This window comes from Gymnoscopelus braueri (genome assembly GCF_963280865.1).
Source record: "Gymnoscopelus braueri genome assembly, chromosome: 3".
Taxonomy (NCBI): Eukaryota; Metazoa; Chordata; class Actinopteri; order Myctophiformes; family Myctophidae; genus Gymnoscopelus; species Gymnoscopelus braueri.
The window spans coordinates 3,690,595-3,712,733 of record NC_137612.1 but is presented as its reverse complement, the minus strand read 5'-3'; the positions used below and the strand labels follow the sequence as shown (position 1 = coordinate 3,712,733).

Sequence of the window (22,139 nt, the reverse complement as noted above, 5' to 3'; positions counted from 1 at the left end):
GACGGCCACAGCCGAAACAACACGAAGCGGCGGCCATTGAAATCAGCGGTCTTCGCTCGCAAAAGTATGCAAGGGATAATGCATGGGGAGGTAGTCATTATTGAAATTTAAAGCCCTTCAGGGCGATTAACCACCATTATCCCGCTTATTACACGGCTACTTAATAAATACATAAATACATTTACCCAAAAGTAACAACAAAACGAAGTATTTCCTTGCTTACGGCAATGAAAGTATTCCATAAGTATTGGGCTGGGCGGACAAGTTCGCCTCGGAAAACAAATGACAAAATAAAAGAAAACTCGCCCCAGAACACACTCGCCCCCCATTCTATATACTGCCGATTTTGCCTGTAATACCGCCGGATTTGCCCCGAGGCGAGCGTTTTGCTATTTCAATCGGTAGATTAGCGTTAATAACAATAACGCTAATCTATTGGCTCACCACCATCAGCCACAACGTCACGTAGTAAACAAGCTCCCCTTACTCTGTGTGTGTGTGTGTGTGTGTGTGGCTATTTATATATATTCCATATGTTATATATAAATAAATTACACACTACAATTATTATTGCAATAAACTGTTAGATATCATAATATTACACATTACAATAATATGTATTATTAAGTATATTATATGTTATACTATAATAAATTTTGTATTCATGATGTTATATATTATATTATCATATAGTATTACATATAATAATATATTATTATATCATGTCATATGCTGTATTATAGTACACAATAACACATACTTACAGTCACATATAAATGATATTTACAATACAAACATACATACTATTATGACATATCAATACATACATACAACAACAACAACAGAAGCGCGTCCTTCATGTCGCTTCAAACCCCCCTCTTGCTTACCTTTTTGTACGATCCATGCCGTTGCTTTCACTTTAGTCATGTCTCTATCACACCACACTCACGGTAATATGTCACGTGCCATGTACATCCCAAAGACAACCAACACCACGCAGCTGCTTTTGTAATCTCCCACAACAACAGACAACTCGGCATCTGGGTTGCCACGTCGGCAAAAGGTCCCTCATCTATTTTTTTTAATTATTATTATTTTATTTTTTAAACTTTTGTTTTGGAAATTTATATCCCACGATTTTGGTACCCCAAAATAAACGCGCCCTCACTAGAGCCCCGTGCGCGGCTAGCGGGCTGGGCGCCCGTAGGGCGGCAGGACAAATAATCTGTAGAGATAACACCACATTTAGACAAGTAACCTTAGACACACACACACACACACACACACAGACTTGTGTGTGTGTGTGTGTGTGTGTGTGTGTGTGTGTGTGTGTGTGTGTGTGTGTGTGTGTGTGTGTGTGTGTGTGTGTGTGTGTTACCTGTGTGTTACCTGTGTGTCTGTTGGTTCCGTCCAGGTTGGCAAACTCAATGTAATCCTCCTTGGCATCAGCCCAGTAGATGTGATCATTGATGTAGTCTAATGTCAGACCGTTGGGCCAGGAGATCTTCTCCTTCACGATGACTCTCCTGTTGGTGCCGTCCATCCCCATCCTCTCTATGTGAGGGTGGTTGCCCCAGTCTGTCCAGTACAAGTATCTGTCAGAGATACACTGTGTCAGGGTCACTATTCACAACAAATCACACATACAGTGAGTGTACAGTACTAGTAGACAGGCATTATGATAAGACATCCATGGCTCAAAAATCCTTTTCATGCTTTACTATGATTTGTTTTAATCATCTTAGGTGTCATTTTGTTTGGACTTTGTTTCATAGGAGCTGCAGAAAATATGCTAAAAAGCCCCAATAATAATACAATGTCTGAGAAAGTAACGTCAAACTATGTGTCTGTGTGTCTGTCTGTCTGTCTGTGACAACTTATATGATATTATTTAACATGTGTTAAATGTAACCCTTCTAAATTATACTGTTGCTACATTAAGTACATTATGTAAATCCCTGATTATGTGACCTGGGTCACATAATCAGGGATGATCTCTGTGATGACGATGATGTGCAGCGCCAGTGTTGTAAACTATATGGGCAAGCCAACATGCTGGCACAAAAATTTCACATGTGTACAGACGATGTTAAAGTATCACTTTTTAAAACATATTGCACTCCTCTATATACAGCCTAGCCTGGTAAACCCTCCCTCCAGAAATCTCATTTGTATTTTATTTCAGGAGTGAGTCTGGCATGAGGGCCTGTTTGGCTTTTTGGCTGTGGGCTGGAGCTGGGCGGGAGTAATGTAGTTTTGATGTCCAAGTGGCCCTTTGATGTCCAATTAAGCCACTTTAGGCTGCAGTGATTATCACCAGGAGTAATTGGGTTGTCTCTGATGTTAACGAGCAGCTTGTATGAAAGGTGTATTGATTAATGATGTGTGAACCACTCGGGTTCCACCTGATTGGCCTACCTCCGCTGTCAATCACAAAACAATGAGCGAGGACGCTGATTGCTGTCCATTTGGTGGACGAGCAAGAAACGCCCAGATAAGCCTTCAGGCCAAACTCACTCCTGAAATCAAATGGAAATGAGAATTCCGGAGGGAGGGGCTTTACCAGGCTATATACAGCCCACTTGTGGTGCCGTTATAGCAGTGCAAAAATTAAAAAACTTCAGGTGGCATATAATGATGCTTTTAGAATATTCATGAAACTTCCAAGATGGACTAGTGCAAGTGAAATGTTTGTGACTAGTAATGTACCCACCTTTCATGCTGTATTGAGGAATTTCATGTTTAAATTTATGTGTAGACTGTTGGAGTCAAAGAATATATTAATTATGGCCTTAACAGGGATCACACGGAGTGATACAAGGTATTCCTCATGTTTCTGGATACACTGGAGGCAATGCTTATATGTTTTCAATTAATGAAAACAGTCTGGTACTCAGGCTATTTATGTGTTGTTGTTGTCTGTTTTGTAGCTCTGTTTTTATATGGACCCATGGTGTCTGAAATAAAGTTTATACAAAGTAGCTACAGAATATCATGCAATCTCATCATTTTTAGATTTAGTGCAATATGTGTTCTGGAACGGAATGAACCGAATTAAAGTAACATAACCCCCCCAAAAACCGATGCACGCGCACACACACTACATGCGCGTGCACGCGTGTGCACACACACACACACACACTCACACACACTACAGTACGTGCACGTGCATGCGTGCGCGCGCATACAGCACCCTTAACCTAAAACATCTTCCCGCGGCTATGCTTACCCGTAGCGTACATCTACAGCCATGCCACGTGGCTCCTCCAGGCCGGTGTTGACCAGGACTGTTCGGTACGACCCGTTTAGTTTGGACACCTCTATGGTGTCCCTGTCACACCAGTACAGGTTTCCACCTATCCAATCAACAGCCAGACCGTCTGATCTATTGATCAACTTGTTGTGAAGAACCTGTCAACGAGCAATACAAGCTTTCTTTCTTTCTTTCTTTCACTTTAAAGCATTTATTTTGCCATTTGTGTGCTTTATTTGTTAGATAGAATAGTGTAGAGTGACACTAAATCAAGTGCAGAGAGAGGAGAAACATAGAATATAAGACAAGGAGTCGGATTCAAACTCTGGTCCTCGTGGCTCACGGGGAGAACATGGCTGAGCCTCCAGAAATTATGTTTTCTTGTTTTTCATTTAACAATGATATCACCAAAAATTTTGAAACATTTGAATAAAAATATAAACATTTGGAATATGATTTCCCTTCCCCATCATCTGTCCTCATTGTTGTCATTGTCACACTGACCTGGACGTCACTGCCATTGATGTTCATGCGACTGATCTTTGGGCGGTTCACGTCTGTCCAGTAGATCATCTGCTGCTGATAGTTAATATCCAGAGCCACCGGGTTGTCTAAGCCCTGTCACACCACAGTAGTTATGTCAGTCTTTTTTTTTTTCTTACATTTTTTTATCCCACAATTTTTTTCACCCGGTGCCAATTTTCTAAGTGGTCCTGGGCGCTACACTCCCCCCACAGCCTAGGGAGCCCAGGGCCGAGCTCATGCCTCCTTCAATGCATGAAAGCCAACTAGCCTTCTTGTCACCTGACAGGGGGGAGTTTCCCCGGTAGGACGTAGCGCGTGGAAGGAACACGTAATTCCAACCAGTTCCTTTCCCCTCCATCAGGAGCCCCGGCTGGCCCGGGGGAGGCGGTATAGAGATCAGGATGACACAGAGGAGAAGACACGCCCCCAGCGCCCACAGCGTCCCCGGCGGGAATCGAACCAAAAGCAGTCTGTACAGAGTATTGTATAGGATGTGTTGTTATGTTCAGTGGTTTTCACCTGTTTGAGCACTGTGTCATTGGTGCCGTTCAAGTTCATCTTCCTCAGGTGGTATCGGGTGGCAAATATGAGGAATGGCTCCACCTCTAGAGAAAGTGAGACATGACGTTTGAGTTGGTTTACATTTAAACATCCACACAGCTCTCAAAGCAGGACTATGGTTGTTTCTTACCGGACGTGGACTTGCAGATGGTGGGGTCTTCAGGGCTGAGCTGGAAGCCCTCCACACAGAGACAGTGGAAGCTACCGTGTGTGTTGATGCAGCGCTGGGTGCAGGGATAGGTGCTACACTCATCTATGTCCCCACACGTCTTCTCATTGTCCTGCAGATGGAAGCCAGGCTGGCATTTACACTGTAAGGAGACAGGAACAGATCATGTACACTGTAAGGAGACAGGAACAGATCATGTACACTTTAAGGAGACGGGACACTGTAAGGAGACAGAACCCCCCCCACCCCCCCCCCCCCTTTTTCATTTTCTTCTTTCGTATATACTTTTTTCACTCTTCATACCAGTAACCTGTAAGCTGATTGTATGACATTCTGTATAGTAGTGTGTATATCTGTCTGTCTCTTATGTGTCATCATGATTTGTGTGCATGGGGTTCTCATCTTAAACAAGCTCAGTGCTTAATGAGTCTTCCAGTTTAGACCTTGTATTGTGAATTTGTACTTCCATGTACTGTTATTCTCATGTCTTACTAAATAAAAGTACATCAATCAATCAATCAACAGATCATGTACACTGTAAGGAGACAGGAACAGAGATGATGACCAGATGTTTCATTAGTGTCTTTGTGGAATCTGTGTACAATGACAGTGTTGTTTCCATACCTTGAAGCCTATGTAGAGGTCTTCACAGATCTGGGAGCAGCCACTCAGCTCCTTGTTCAAACACTTGTTAAAGCAGTTGAGCTCACCACAGTCGTCCTTACTGTCACACAGCAATGTGTCACCAACACAGTTCCCGTTGTGACAAGTATAGACTGGAACATCACATGTCTGCTCTGTTCCAGCTGGAAATGACACAAAGGAGGAGAAGAACAGATGAATAGAATGGTAGTTGTTGGATTAACCCAACAAATACCATTCTATTCCTTCTGTATGTTTATATCATTTATATTTATATTGTTTTCAATTCATTCTGTATTGATAGATTGAATGAATACTTTATTAACAGTTCGCTAAAGTATAGTAATATAGTTATACAATAATGCTAAAAGGATAACACAAGAGGCCCTGAGGGCTTTGTTTCCATTGTGGTCCTGTGTATTCAATTCATCAAGACATTTAAAGACACACAATACTATACAAGATATAATCAATACTAGGAGCAGTAAAAGTATATTTACATAAACACAGTGGGGGGTCATTTCTTTTGGCAAGCTAGAAGACTTGTCTTGTCTAGAAGATTACGGTTTTGAAGTAAGGTAGGGAGTCACACTTTGTGATGTCTGGTGGTATAGTAGGACATTCCACATATTGGTGGCATAACAGTAGAATTAATTCATCATCATATTCATGCCAAATCTGGGGAGGATGAGATCAGTGGAGCTCCCTCTGGTGTTCTGCCCATGGGCGTTTATCACTCTATTGAAGTAGTCAGACAGATACATGGTCACTGGTCCCTTGAATATCTTGAAAACCAGGCCACTTGCTAGTTGCTGTACTCTGTCCTCTACCCTGAGCATCATGAACAGGGGTTAGGTGAGTCCTAGTAGTGAGGTCTAGTAGTAGACTGATCAGTTTGTTTTGAGAGGTCTGTAGTTTTGATTTTAGTACCTTTGAGTACCTGAGGTGCATGTATAGTCAAAATTACATTGGATGAGTGCTCCAAGTGTCCTTCATTTTGTTGCCATTTTATCACCGTTATCTAAAACACAACCCAGGTAGGTCATTTCTTCATTCCTTGTGATAACATTGTCACCCACTCTGATCATAAAGTCTGTGGCCTTACTGAGGTTCATTTTAGACCCAAAAAGAATGGATTCAGTTTTATCAGGTGTAATGATAGTTTGTTATCAGCGAGCCATGTGCAGATTTCGCCGAGCTCTGAGCTAAGGGCTTTTTCAACCTGCAATTTGTTCTCGTCAGAGACTAGGAAAGAGTCATCCTCCAACAAGAACAAATTGCAGTCACATGATGATGCTATTATACAGAATAAGACCATAACGCTAGGACAGAAAAGGTGACAGTTATACATGATGTTTAAAGTTCTCTATCAATAATGCAGTTTATGTTTTACTTTTATGCAGCTCACCCTACCCCAAGCAGGCATACATTTATTGTATGTATGTATGTATGTACTGTATGTATGTATGTATGTATGTATGTATGTATGTATGTATGTATGTATGTATGTATGTATGTATGTATGTATGTATGTATGTATGTATGTATGTATGTATGTATGTATGTATGTATGTGTGTGTGTGTGTGTGTGTGTGTGTGTGTGTGTGTGTGTGTGTGTGTGTGTGTGTGTGTGTGTGTGTGTGTGTGTGTGTGTGTGTGTGTGTGTGTGTGTGTGTGTGTGTGTGTGTGTGTGTGTGTGTGTGTGTGTGTGTGTGTGTGTGTGTGTGTGTGTGTGTGTGTGTGTGTGTGTGTTCGCGCGTACAACAGAAGTAGGTGGGACAGGCACACTTGTATCCTCCTCCAGGTGAGAGCAGACACATGTGACTGCAGCCTCCATTGTTGGTCTGACATGGATGACCTGATACTGTAAGGAGGAGAAAACATGTACATTAGGGGTGGGACGATATGGGTACCTCACGATACGATATATATCACGATATTAGGCCCACGATAACAATATATATCACGATATTCGACGATGTTCGATATATTGCGATATCACGATATTCGATATATATTGCAAGAAATTTCACCAACGATATATCACGATATCTGAAAATATCGATATATTGCGATATCACGATATATTGCATGAAAATTCACCAACGATATATCACGATAGTCCTTGTATTCAATTCATAAACACATAAATAGCACCAAACAGTTCAAAATCATCATTACACAAATACAGAGTAGGAAAAACAACGTATCACACACTAAAAAAAAAATATCGATATTTTTCGGCAGGATATCGATTATTTATCGCGGGAGAAAGTATCGCGATATATCGATATATCGTCCCACCCCTAATGTACATATGTTTATGGTTATGACACATGACACACTAGAGAACCCACACCTACAGTATGTGAGAATACTACTATTGCTACTGCTGCGACTACTAGTATATAATAAAGAAGAAGAAGAAGAAGAAGGAGAAGAAGAAGAAGAAGAAGAAGAAGAAGAAGAAGAAACAGATCAAAGTCATAAACCAGCATGAAGAGTAATAATGAGAGTGTTGTATACAGTAGGTGGTACAGACCCTCAGGTTGTCTATAGGGGTGGTAGATGTGGATGCCATCAGGTTTGTCTGTGGTGCTGATGAGCTTGGTCTTGTTGGTACCCTGAGTCTTGTGGGCTCTGTAGATGGATGTGGTCTCCCACTCTGTCCAGTAGATGTGCTCCTCAAACAGAGTTATAGCCCGGATGAGAGGGATGTCCTGACTCACAACTACAGATACACAAAACATAAAGAGTCAGAATATTATAAAATGTGCTTACTCACCATCACAATGCACTCCAATTTAGAATAATCCTGACTCCTCAATCAACAAGAAAACACTTGTTAATCAGTACATGGATTGCAAAGGGCATCACACATCTTCAACATCTCTTATTTTACTCTTGAATTAGTAGAGACTGTTCTATAACAGGAGAAAATAAGGTAATATTTGGTTCATGTGTATTGTTCAATATCCACTGGTTGTGTTGTAGTGTCAACTGTGAAGAAGGTGAATAACAACCGCAGACATCCCACCATGGAAAAAATCATTTCAGGGAGGTCAACAACATATATATATTTTATATATTCCACATATATGTTTAACATATTATATACGTGGATATATATGATCTATATATGACACATATATTTCCTATAAATGTGTGTGTGTGTGTGTGTGTGTGTGTGTGTGTGTGTGTGTGTGTGTGTGTGTGTGTGTGTGTGTGTGTGTGTGTGTGTGTGTGTGTGTGTGTGTGTGTGTGTGTGTGTGTGTGTTAGTGTGTGTGTGTGTGTGTACCTGTGTGTCTGTTGGTTCCGTCCAGGTTGGCAAACTCAATGTATTCCTCCTTGGCATCAGCCCAGTAGATGCGGTCATTGATGTAGTCTAATGTCAGACCGTTGGGCCAGGTGATCTTCTCCTTCACGATGACTCTCCTGTTGGTGCCGTCCATCCCCATCCTCTCTATGTGAGGGTTGTTGCCCCAGTCTGTCCAGTACAAGTATCTGTCAGAGAGACACTGTGTCAGGGTCACTATTCACAACAAATCACATATACAGTGAGTGTACAGTACTAGTAGACAGGCAGTATGATAAGACATCCATGGCTCAAAAATCCTTTTCATGCTTTAGTACGATTTGTTTTAATCATCTTAGGTGTCATTATGTTTGGACTTTGTTTCATAGGAGCTCCAGAAAATATAGACAGCTAAAAAGCCCCAATAATAATACAATGTCTGAGAATGCAACATCAAACTATGTGTCTGTGTCTGTCTGTCTGTGTGTCTGTGTGTCTGTCTGTGACAACCTATATGATATTATTTAAATTGCCCTCATGTGTTAAATGTAACCCTTTTAAATTCTTCTGTAGCTACATTAGGTAGCTACAGGATATCACACAATCTTATCAGTTTTAGTCTCGTTTCACAGGATGGTTGATAAATTCAGCATGAGGTTCATGATCACATAGTGCTCATACCCGCATAACCACGGGAAGAAGGGGTGCTGGGGGTGCTGCAGCACCCTCTGAGAATAATCTATGAAAAAATATATATATATGTATTTTTTAATAAAATTATTAAAAAACATTTTTGGATAATGTCCCTGTTGTTGTTGGTCGTTATTTGGGGGGGATTTAGTGCAATATGTGTTCTGAAACGGAATAAACCGAATTCAAGTAACAAAACCCCCCCAAACACCGATACCACACGCGCACACACTACATGCACATGCACACGTGCGCACACACACACACACACACACACACACACACACACACACACACACACACACACACACACACACACTACGTGTGCGTCTATGCGTGCGCAAGCATACAGCACCCTTAACCTAAAACATTTCCCCGCGGCTATGCTTACCCGTAGCGTACATCTACAGCCATGCCACGTGGCTTGTCCAGGCCGGTGTTGACCAGGACTGTTCGGTACGACCCGTTTAGTTTGGACACCTCTATGGTGTCCCTGTCACTGTCACACCAGTACAGGTTTCCTCCTATCCAATCAACAGCCAGACCTTCTGGTCCACTGATCGACGTGTTGTGAAGGACCTGTCAACGAGCAATACAAGCTTTCTTTCTTTCTTTCTTTCTTTCTTTCACTTTAAAGCATTTATTTTGCCATTTGTGTGCTTTATTTGTAGACTAGTGTAGAGTGACACTAAATCAAGTGCAGAGAGAGGAGACACATAGAATATAAGACAATGAGTCGGATTCAAACTCTGGTCCTCGCGGCTCACGGGGAGAACATGGCTGAGCCACCAGAAATTATGTTTTCTTGTTTTTCATTTAACAGTGATATCACCAAACATTTTGAAACATTTGAATTCAAATATAAACATTTGGAATATGATTTCCCCTCCCCATCATCTGTCCTCATTGTTGTCATTGTCACACTGACCTGGACGTCACTGCCATTGATGTTCATGCGACTGATCTTGCTGTTTGGGGGAGTGTAGTCTGTCCAGTAGATCATCTGCTGCTGATAGTTAAAGTCCAGAGCCACTGCCAAGGGTGAGTCCTGTCACACCACAGTAGTTGTGTTAGTCTCTGACAGGAATACATTCCAACATGTCAAAAGCAGTCTGTACAGATTATTGTATAGGATGTGTTGTTATGTTCAGTGGTTTTCACCTGTTTGAGCACTGTGTCATTGGAGCCGTTCAAGTTCATCTTCCTCAGATACTTGCCGCTGGCAAAGATGAGGAATGGCTCCACCTCTGGAGAAAGTGAGACATGACATGTGAGTTGGTTTACCTTTAAAAATCCACACAGCTCTCAAAGCAGGACTATGGTTGTTTCTTACCAGACGTGGACTTGCAGATGGTGGGGTCTTCAGGGCTGAGCTGGAAGCCCTCCACACAGAGACAGTGGAAGCTGCCGTGTGTGTTGATGCAGCGCTGGGTGCAGGGATAGGTGGTGCTACACTCATCTATGTCCCCACACGTCTTCTCATCGTCCTGCAGATGGAAGCCAGGCTGGCATTTACACTGTAAGGAGACAGGAACAGATCATGTACACTGTAAGGAGACAGGAACAGATCATGTACACTGTAAGGAGACAGGAACAGATCATGTACACTTTAAGGAGACGGGACACTGTAAGGAGACAGAACCCCCCCCACCCCCCCCCCCCCCCCCCCTTTTCATTTTCTTCTTTCGTATATACTTTTTTCACTCTTCATACCAGTAACCTGTAAGCTGATTGTATGACATTCTGTATAGTAGTGTGTATATCTGTCTGTCTCTTATGTGTCATCATGATTTGTGTGCATGGGGTTCTCATCTTAAACAAGCTCAGTGCTTAATGAGTCTTCCAGTTTAGACCTTGTATTGTGAATTTGTACTTCCATGTACTGTTATTCTCATGTCTTACTAAATAAAAGTACATCAATCAATCAATCAACAGATCATGTACACTGTAAGGAGACAGGAACAGAGATGATGACCAGATGTTTCATTAGTGTCTTTGTGGAATCTGTGTACAATGACAGTGTTGTTTCCATACCTTGAAGCCTATGTAGAGGTCTTCACAGATCTGGGAGCAGCCACTCAGCTCCTTGTTCAAACACTCGTTAAAGCAGTTGAGCTCATCAGAGCCGTCACCACAGTCGTCCTTACTGTCACACAGCAATGTGTCACCAACACAGTTCCCGTTGTGACAAGTATAGACTGGAACATCACATGTCTGCTCTGTTCCAGCTGGAAATGACACAAAGGAGGAGAAGAACAGATGAATAGAATGGTAGTTGTTGGATTAACCCAACAAATACCATTCTATTCCTTCTGTATGTTTATATAATTTATATTTATATTGTTTTCAATTCATTCTGTATTGATAGATTGAATGAATACTTTATTAACAGTTCGCTAAAGTATAGTAATATAGTTATACAATAATGCTAAAAGGATAACACAAGAGGCCCTGAGGGCTTTGTTTCCATTGTGGTCCTGTGTATTCAATTCATCAAGACATTTAAAGACACACAATACTATACAAGATATAATCAATACTAGGAGCAGTAAAAGTATATTTACATAAACACAGTGGGGGGTCATTTCTTTTGGCAAGCTAGAAGACTTGTCTTGTCTAGAAGATTACGGTTTTGAAGTAAGGTAGGGAGTCACACTTTGTGATGTCTGGTGGTATAGTAGGACATTCCACATATTGGTGGCATAACAGTAGAATTAATTCATCATCATATTCATGCCAAATCTGGGGAGGATGAGATCAGTGGAGCTCCCTCTGGTGTTCTGCCCATGGGCGTTTATCACTCTATTGAAGTAGTCAGACAGATACATGGTCACTGGTCCCTTGAATATCTTGAAAACCAGGCCACTTGCTAGTTGCTGTACTCTGTCCTCTACCCTGAGCATCATGAACAGGGGTTAGGTGAGTCCTAGTAGTGAGGTCTAGTAGTAGACTGATCAGTTTGTTTTGAGAGGTCTGTAGTTTTGATTTTAGTACCTTTGAGTACCTGAGGTGCATGTATAGTCAAAATTACATTGGATGAGTGCTCCAAGTGTCCTTCATTTTGTTGCCATTTTATCACCGTTATCTAAAACACAACCCAGGTAGGTCATTTCTTCATTCCTTGTGATAACATTGTCACCCACTCTGATCATAAAGTCTGTGGCCTTACTGAGGTTCATTTTAGACCCAAAAAGAATGGATTCAGTTTTATCAGGTGTAATGATAGTTTGTTATCAGCGAGCCATGTGCAGATTTCGCCGAGCTCTGAGCTAAGGGCTTTTTCAACCTGCAATTTGTTCTCGTCAGAGACTAGGAAAGAGTCATCCTCCAACAAGAACAAATTGCAGTCACATGATGATGCTATTATACAGAATAAGACCATAACGCTAGGACAGAAAAGGTGACAGTTATACATGATGTTTAAAGTTCTCTATCAATAATGCAGTTTATGTTTTACTTTTATGCAGCTCACCCTACCCCAAGCAGGCATACATTTATTGTATGTATGTATGTATGTATGTATGTATGTATGTATGTATGTATGTATGTATGTATGTATGTATGTATGTATGTATGTATGTATGTGTGTGTGTGTGTGTGTGTGTGTGTGTGTGTGTGTGTGTGTGTGTGTGTGTGTGTGTGTGTGTGTGTGTGTGTGTGTGTGTGTGTGTGTGTGTGTGTGTGTGTGTGTGTGTGTGTGTGTGTGTTCGCGCGTACAACAGAAGTAGGTGGGACAGGCACACTTGTAGCCTCCTCCAGGTGAGAGCAGACACAGGTAACTGCAGCCTCCATTGTTGGTCTGACATGGATGACCTGATACTGTAGGGTGGAGAAAACATGTACATGTTTATGGTTATGACACACTAGAGAACCTACACCTACAGTATGTGAGAATACTACTATTGCTACTGCTGCGACTACTAGTATATGAAGAAGAAGAAGAAGAAGAAGAAGAAGAAGAAGAAGAAGAAGAAGAAGAAGGCGAAGAAGAAGAAGAAGAAGAAGAAGAAGAAGAAGAAGAAGAAGAAGAAGAAGAAGAAGCAGATAAAAGTCATAAACCAGCATGAAGAGTAATAATGAGAGTTGTATACAGTAGGTGGTACTGTAATAGAAATATGATATTCCATTCAGGTGAAGTTTTAGATCATTTATTCTGAAGATTTCAGTAGAGCAGACAGCATACACATCAGATAGAGCTCTGGCCTCCTGGCCATACAGATCATGAGAAGCAGGGCTCCAGCCCTGCTCCAACAGCCCATCGGGGCACAAGCCCCTCAAACACCCATCTTACACAGTTCTTATAGTAGACCATTTACCAAAGGTGCTATTCTAAATGTACATATAAGGTATGTACTAAAGATAAGAGAGACACAACCATAGCTACACAAATACACATAGCTGACACATTCATAGTATCACAGGACAAATATATGCTGACACAGAGAATAGCATGGAGGATCCAGATCAGCTGTTAGATTGACAGCTGTAGCTAAGTTGACTAAAGACCCCTGCTGTGAGTTTAGACCTCCTTGGTTCAGATAGAGTTAGATAGTACAGAAATACAGAAGAACAGGTTGGCATTCTGAAATAGCCATTACAGTACAGACCCTCAGGTTGTCTATAGGGGTGGTAGATGTGGATGCCCATTGGTCTGTCTGTGGTGCTGATGAGCTTGGTCTTGTTGGTACCCTGAGTCTTGTGGGCTCTGTAGATGGATTTGGTCTCCCAGTCTGTCCAGTAGATGTGCTCCTCAAACAGAGTTATAGCGAAGATGGAGGGGATGTCCTGACTCACAACTACAGATACACAAAACCAAAAGAGTCAGACTATTATAAAATGTGCTTACTAACCATCACAATTCACTCCAATTTAGAATAATCCTGACTCCACAATTAACACAAGAAAACACTTGTTAATCAGAACATGGATTGCAAAGGGCATCACACATCTTCAACATCTCTTTTTTACTATTGAATTAGTAGAGACTGTTCTATAACAGGAGAAAATAAGGGTAATATTTGGTTCATGTGTATTGTTCAATATCCACTGGTTGTGTTGTAGTGTCAACTGTGAAGAAGGTGAATTATAACTGTTTATTTAGTTTTACTGTATTTTTGGAGTTGGGTATTTCTAGGTTTGTTAACATAGGAGTGAAGACAAAAAAGTGAAATACAATTCTTATGGGCATATTATTGCATGTTACTGTATGTGCATGTACTGTATGTAACGCTCTGTAGTTTTGTTCATATAGCTTTACATGGATATGACAATACATGAACAAACCCTTAGTGTACTTATTGTACTCTTTGTATTCTTGTGATAAGGACCCCCTCGAAAACTAGATGATACATCTAAAGGGGTTTATCCTTATAATAAAGGTACATTATGTGTTCAAATGCATCAATAAAGCATATATTATAAACGATAATAATCTCACTTCTTTTATTGCTATTCTTCAACTTGTGAAAATTAACAAAAGCTATTCTTATACACAGCCATGAAATCCAGCTTAGTAATTTAACTTAAATAATGAACGTGTTAACTGTGTAATTACAGGTTGTGTTCTTAAAATCAAAATAAATATTTTTCATGTTGTGACTCTATCTACTTATATAAAGGAGAAAGCTACTTCCGCCGCTGACGCCACACCCACTCCATGCATTTGGACCTCTCGCCGCTGACGCCATACCCACAGCATTGATTTCGACTAAACACAACAGCTACATATGTAATATCACCACAACACCAGCCACAACGTGCGCGCTGAATTTACGGGTGGCGTTGGGTACTTCTCATTGCTCACTACACATTTTCCACCTCGCAACATAATTCATCCTACTCACCACATTACGACCACACCGGACGTGGAAACACTTTCGCACCGTTTACCGTCAGCACAACCGAACGCCGACGGCCACAGCCGAAACAACACGAAGCGGCGGCCATTGAAATCAGCGGTCTTCGCTCGCAAAAGTATGCAAGGGATAATGCATGGGGAGGTAGTCATTATTGAAATTTAAAGCCCTTCAGGGCGATTAACCACCATTATCCCGCTTATTACACGGCTACTTAATAAATACATAAATACATTTACCCAAAAGTAACAACAAAACGAAGTATTTCCTTGCTTACGGCAATGAAAGTATTCCATAAGTATTGGGCTGGGCGGACAAGTTCGCCTCGGAAAACAAATGACAAAATAAAAAAAAACTCGCCCCAGAACACACTCGCCCCCCATTCTATATACTGCCGATTTTGCCTGTAATACCGCCGGATTTGCCCCGAGGCGAGCGTTTTGCTATTTCAATCGGTAGATTAGCGTTAATAACAATAACGCTAATCTATTGGCTCACCACCATCAGCCACAACGTCACGTAGTAAACAAGCTCCCCTTACTCTGTGTGTGTGTGTGTGTGTGTGTGGCTATTTATATATATTCCATATGTTATATATAAATAAATTACACACTACAATTATTATTGCAATAAACTGTTAGATATCATAATATTACACATTACAATAATATGTATTATTAAGTATATTATATGTTATACTATAATAAATTTTGTATTCATGATGTTATATATTATATTATCATATAGTATTACATATAATAATATATTATTATATCATGTCATATGCTGTATTATAGTACACAATAACACATACTTACAGTCACATATAAATGATATTTACAATACAAACATACATACTATTATGACATATCAATACATACATACAACAACAACAACAGAAGCGCGTCCTTCATGTCGCTTCAAACCCCCCTCTTGCTTACCTTTTTGTACGATCCATGCCGTTGCTTTCACTTTAGTCATGTCTCTATCACACCACACTCACGGTAATATGTCACGTGCCATGTACATCCCAAAGACAACCAACACCACGCAGCTGCTTTTGTAATCTCCCACAACAACAGACAACTCGGCATCTGGGTTGCCACGTCGGCAAAAGGTCCCTCATCTATTTTTTTTAATTATTATTATTTTATTTTTTAAACTTTTGTTTTGGAAATTTATATCCCACGATTTTGGTACCCCAAAATAAACGCGCCCTCACTAGAGCCCCGTGCGCGGCTAGCGGGCTGGGCGCCCGTAGGGCGGCAGGACAAATAATCTGTAGAGATAACACCACATTTAGACAAGTAACCTTAGACACACACACACACACACACACAGACTTGTGTGTGTGTGTGTGTGTGTGTGTGTGTGTGTGTGTGTGTGTGTGTGTGTGTGTGTGTGTGTGTGTGTGTGTGTGTGTGTGTGTGTGTGTGTGTGTGTGTGTGTGTGTGTGTTACCTGTGTGTTACCTGTGTGTCTGTTGGTTCCGTCCAGGTTGGCAAACTCAATGTAATCCTCCTTGGCATCAGCCCAGTAGATGTGATCATTGATGTAGTCTAATGTCAGACCGTTGGGCCAGGAGATCTTCTCCTTCACGATGACTCTCCTGTTGGTGCCGTCCATCCCCATCCTCTCTATGTGAGGGTGGTTGCCCCAGTCTGTCCAGTACAAGTATCTGTCAGAGATACACTGTGTCAGGGTCACTATTCACAACAAATCACACATACAGTGAGTGTACAGTACTAGTAGACAGGCATTATGATAAGACATCCATGGCTCAAAAATCCTTTTCATGCTTTACTATGATTTGTTTTAATCATCTTAGGTGTCATTTTGTTTGGACTTTGTTTCATAGGAGCTGCAGAAAATATGCTAAAAAGCCCCAATAATAATACAATGTCTGAGAAAGTAACGTCAAACTATGTGTCTGTGTGTCTGTCTGTCTGTCTGTGACAACTTATATGATATTATTTAACATGTGTTAAATGTAACCCTTCTAAATTGTACTGTTGCTACATTAAGTACATTATGTAAATCCCTGATTATGTGACCTGGGTCACATAATCAGGGATGATCTCTGTGATGACGATGATGTGCAGCGCCAGTGTTGTAAACTATATGGGCAAGCCAACATGCTGGCACAAAAATTTCACATGTGTACAGACGATGTTAAAGTATCACTTTTTAAAACATATTGCACTCCTCTATATACAGCCTAGCCTGGTAAACCCTCCCTCCAGAAATCTCATTTGTATTTTATTTCAGGAGTGAGTCTGGCATGAGGGCCTGTTTGGCTTTTTGGCTGTGGGCTGGAGCTGGGCGGGAGTAATGTAGTTTTGATGTCCAAGTGGCCCTTTGATGTCCAATTAAGCCACTTTAGGCTGCAGTGATTATCACCAGGAGTAATTGGGTTGTCTCTGATGTTAACGAGCAGCTTGTATGAAAGGTGTATTGATTAATGATGTGTGAACCACTCGGGTTCCACCTGATTGGCCTACCTCCGCTGTCAATCACAAAACAATGAGCGAGGACGCTGATTGCTGTCCATTTGGTGGACGAGCAAGAAACGCCCAGATAAGCCTTCAGGCCAAACTCACTCCTGAAATCAAATGGAAATGAGAATTCCGGAGGGAGGGGCTTTACCAGGCTATATACAGCCCACTTGTGGTGCCGTTATAGCAGTGCAAAAATTAAAAAACTTCAGGTGGCATATAATGATGCTTTTAGAATATTCATGAAACTTCCAAGATGGACTAGTGCAAGTGAAATGTTTGTGACTAGTAATGTACCCACCTTTCATGCTGTATTGAGGAATTTCATGTTTAAATTTATGTGTAGACTGTTGGAGTCAAAGAATATATTAATTATGGCCTTAACAGGGATCACACGGAGTGATACAAGGTATTCCTCATGTTTCTGGATACACTGGAGGCAATGCTTATATGTTTTCAATTAATGAAAACAGTCTGGTACTCAGGCTATTTATGTGTTGTTGTTGTCTGTTTTGTAGCTCTGTTTTTATATGGACCCATGGTGTCTGAAATAAAGTTTATACAAAGTAGCTACAGAATATCATGCAATCTCATCAGTTTTAGATTTAGTGCAATATGTGTTCTGGAACGGAATGAACCGAATTAAAGTAACATAACCCCCCCAAAAACCGATGCACGCGCACACACACTACATGCGCGTGCACGCGTGTGCACACACACACACACACACTCACACACACTACAGTACGTGCACGTGCATGCGTGCGCGCGCATACAGCACCCTTAACCTAAAACATCTTCCCGCGGCTATGCTTACCCGTAGCGTACATCTACAGCCATGCCACGTGGCTCCTCCAGGCCGGTGTTGACCAGGACTGTTCGGTACGACCCGTTTAGTTTGGACACCTCTATGGTGTCCCTGTCACGGTCACACCAGTACAGGTTTCCTCCTATCCAATCAACAGCCAGACCGTCTGATATATTGATCAACTTGTTGTGAAGAACCTGTCAACGAGCAATACAAGCTTTCTTTCTTTCTTTCTTTCACTTTAAAGCATTTATTTTGCCATTTGTGTGCTTTATTTGTTAGATAGAATAGTGTAGAGTGACACTAAATCAAGTGCAGAGAGAGGAGAAACATAGAATATAAGACAAGGAGTCGGATTCAAACTCTGGTCCTCGTGGCTCACGGGGAGAACATGGCTGAGCCTCCAGAAATTATGTTTTCTTGTTTTTCATTTAACAATGATATCACCAAAAATTTTGAAACATTTGAATAAAAATATAAACATTTGGAATATGATTTCCCTTCCCCATCATCTGTCCTCATTGTTGTCATTGTCACACTGACCTGGACGTCACTGCCATTGATGTTCATGCGACTGATCTTTGGGCGGTTCACGTCTGTCCAGTAGATCATCTGCTGCTGATAGTTAATATCCAGAGCCACCGGGTTGTCTAAGCCCTGTCACACCACAGTAGTTATGTCAGTCTTTTTTTTTTTCTTACATTTTTTTATCCCACAATTTTTTTCACCCGGTGCCAATTTTCTAAGTGGTCCTGGGCGCTACACTCCCCCCACAGCCTAGGGAGCCCAGGGCCGAGCTCATGCCTCCTTCAATGCATGAAAGCCAACTAGCCTTCTTGTCACCTGACAGGGGGGAGTTTCCCCGGTAGGACGTAGCGCGTGGAAGGAACACGTAATTCCAACCAGTTCCTTTCCCCTCCATCAGGAGCCCCGGCTGGCCCGGGGGAGGCGGTATAGAGATCAGGATGACACAGAGGAGAAGACACGCCCCCAGCGCCCACAGCGTCCCCGGCGGGAATCGAACCAAAAGCAGTCTGTACAGAGTATTGTATAGGATGTGTTGTTATGTTCAGTGGTTTTCACCTGTTTGAGCACTGTGTCATTGGTGCCGTTCAAGTTCATCTTCCTCAGGTGGTATCGGGTGGCAAATATGAGGAATGGCTCCACCTCTAGAGAAAGTGAGACATGACGTTTGAGTTGGTTTACATTTAAACATCCACACAGCTCTCAAAGCAGGACTATGGTTGTTTCTTACCAGACGTGGACTTGCAGATGGTGGGGTCTTCAGGGCTGAGCTGGAAGCCCTCCACACAGAGACAGTGGAAGCTGCCAGGTGTGTTGATGCAGCGCTGGGTGCAGGGATAGGTGCTACACTCATCTACACACACACACACACACACACACACACACACACACACACACACACACACACACACACACACACACACACACACACACACACACACACACACACACACACACACACACACACACACACACACACACACACAGCGTGGGATTGTAGAATATAGTTTTGTGTTTGAGTTACTGGTAACTATATTGTTATTAATGTGAAGTGGCTTGTTATAGTGTTATTGTCAGACACTTTGTTTTTATTTTTTACCCCCTTATTTCGTAACCCCATTTTCTTCACCCAGTGCCAATTGTCTAAATAATCCTGGGCACACAATGTATGAGAGCCAACTGACCTTCTTATCACCTGACAGGGGAGAGTTTCCCCGGTAGGACGTAGCGTATGGAAGGAACACGTTATTCCAACCAGTTCCTTTCCCCTCCATCAGGCGCCCAAGCTGGCCAGGGGGAGGCAGTATAGTGACCAGGATTACTACATTTTTTTTTGTGAGGGTGCCTACCCTAGGGGACACGGGGAGAACACGTTTTCTTGCTGGGCTGGATCCTGCTCTCCAAGCTAAGTGCCGTAAACAGGGAGCAACTGACATGGAAGAGGCTTTGACGGTAGCAAGCCGCTGTGAGCGTGGACGACAGGCTGTGTTGGGGGTGACCACGCCCCCAACAACGCAGGAAGTGGTCTCCCACATCCTGCTGTGGTGGCTAATCTAAATTCACCACCGACTGCTGTTATGGACTGTGATGCTAATGCTGCAGAGAAGCTCATCCATGTGGTTCGACGCCTCATGGTGAAGATGGACAACTTACAGACTGAGGGAGTTAAGAGCACGAAGCCACAGGACAGAGGATGCCCCCCCCCCCCCCCGCCCCCCAGTGAGGACTGGCTGCAGGATGCTGGGGAGCACAGAGGACAATGAGGAGCCTGTCAGACTGTGACTGTGGCAGGTTTGGCTGCAGGTCTACGGTCAGGAGCCACCAGAGGGAGCACCGGGTGGAGTTCTCCACAACGCAGACCTCAGAGAGGTTACAGAGGGAGGGAGTGGTCACCGTGAGAGCGGGGACCCGAGCTACCGCTGGTGACTTCTCACCGTACCGATCAGAGGACGAGGATCCTCGAGAGCGACGCGTGACGGCGGATCGGCAGCCGAGGCGTGAAGTGAGGATCCTTTCTCCCTCCAGACGGTCACCATCTCCATCCAACAACCTGTCTGTAAAGGCTGTCTGACTGTTGTACGGTCCCAGTCGAGGTGTCCAACCTATGGTCCCCAGCAGGGTGTTCCTCTGATTCATGAACACCGCCTCTCCCACCTACACCCCCTGCACCACCACAAGTCCCCGTGGACAGTGGCGGCCTGTGTCGGTCAACTGTTTTGTATACAGCCTTGGAACTGGACCCGTATGAGTGGGTAAACATGTTTTTATCATTCCTTGTTTCCCACCACATAATAAGTCATCATTTGAGCCTAACATACACTCTCCTCTCTTCAGCATCTATATAGAACCTTATTGTTCTCTGTGGAGATATTGAGGTGTCATGACAAACCAGTATAAAGTTAATATAAATAAAACGTGTTCTCTCCCCAGTAGTCTGAGGATCAACCAGTATAAAGTTAATATAAAAAAAACATGTTCTCTCACCAGTAGTCTGAGGATCAACCAGTATAAAGTTAATATAAATAAAACGTGTTCTCTCACCAGTAGTCTGAGGATCAACCAGTATAAAGTTAATATAAAAAAAACATGTTCTCTCACCAGTAGTCTGAGGATCAACCAGTATAAAAGTTAGTATAAATAAAACATGTTCTCTCACCAGTAGTCTGAGGATCAACCAGTATAAAGTTAGTATAAATAAAACATGTTCTCTCACCAGTAGTCTGAGGATCAACCAGTATAAAAGTTAGTATAAATAAAACATGTTCTCTCACCAGTAGTCTGAGGATCAACCAGTATAAAGTTAATATAAATAAAACATGTTCTCTCACCAGTAGTCTGATGATCAACCAGTATAAAAGTTAATATAAATAAAACTTGTTCTCTCACCAGTATTCTGATGAGGATCAACCAGTATAAAGTTAATATAAATAATGGTCTCTCACCAGTATCTGGATCAGGGTCAGCTGGAGTAGAAGGACCTAAACACACATTTAAGTACAATAAATAACTGTTACATTATAATACTGTCATAATGCATAACATAACAGCATTGTCACACATGACACCATAATAGAATAGTATTCATCTTCATATAATTGGTTGTTTGAACTAAGCTACATTTGCTAATATTATCTCCAGTGTTATCTAATAAACTAGTGCAATAAGAAAGTAGATTAGATGTGTCTTCATTAGTTTCAACGTCAAACTGGTTCCTGTAGAGGGCAGCATTGCGCTGTTCAGTGAACAGTCTGATGGAAGTTAAAAAGTAAAAACAAAGAAAGAAAGATATTTCACACACGCACGCGCGCACACACACACACA

General features: G+C 42.0%; 1 protein-coding gene across 1 annotated transcript in view; it reads right to left on the bottom strand.

The window, feature by feature from the left end:
• Positions 1-20,954, bottom strand: part of LOC308082972 (low-density lipoprotein receptor-related protein 5-like) — a gene marked incomplete at both ends in the record, with an annotated part of 34,710 nt that extends 13,756 nt beyond the window's left edge. The window contains 22 exons of the mRNA XM_080425051.1: positions 1,390-1,595; positions 3,230-3,411; positions 3,758-3,871; positions 4,298-4,383; positions 4,470-4,650; positions 5,133-5,314; positions 7,693-7,881; positions 8,450-8,655; positions 9,528-9,715; positions 10,065-10,184; positions 10,298-10,383; positions 10,470-10,653; positions 11,171-11,364; positions 12,854-12,955; positions 13,744-13,932; positions 16,463-16,668; positions 18,303-18,490; positions 18,837-18,950; positions 19,377-19,462; positions 19,549-19,671; positions 20,253-20,474; positions 20,570-20,954. Coding sequence (XP_080281177.1) covers positions 1,390-1,595; positions 3,230-3,411; positions 3,758-3,871; positions 4,298-4,383; positions 4,470-4,650; positions 5,133-5,314; positions 7,693-7,881; positions 8,450-8,655; positions 9,528-9,715; positions 10,065-10,184; positions 10,298-10,383; positions 10,470-10,653; positions 11,171-11,364; positions 12,854-12,955; positions 13,744-13,932; positions 16,463-16,668; positions 18,303-18,490; positions 18,837-18,950; positions 19,377-19,462; positions 19,549-19,671; positions 20,253-20,474; positions 20,570-20,954 — 3,733 coding nt within the window. The remainder of the gene's footprint in view (positions 1-1,389; positions 1,596-3,229; positions 3,412-3,757; positions 3,872-4,297; positions 4,384-4,469; positions 4,651-5,132; positions 5,315-7,692; positions 7,882-8,449; positions 8,656-9,527; positions 9,716-10,064; positions 10,185-10,297; positions 10,384-10,469; positions 10,654-11,170; positions 11,365-12,853; positions 12,956-13,743; positions 13,933-16,462; positions 16,669-18,302; positions 18,491-18,836; positions 18,951-19,376; positions 19,463-19,548; positions 19,672-20,252; positions 20,475-20,569) is intronic.
• Positions 20,955-22,139: the final 1,185 nt, after the last annotated feature.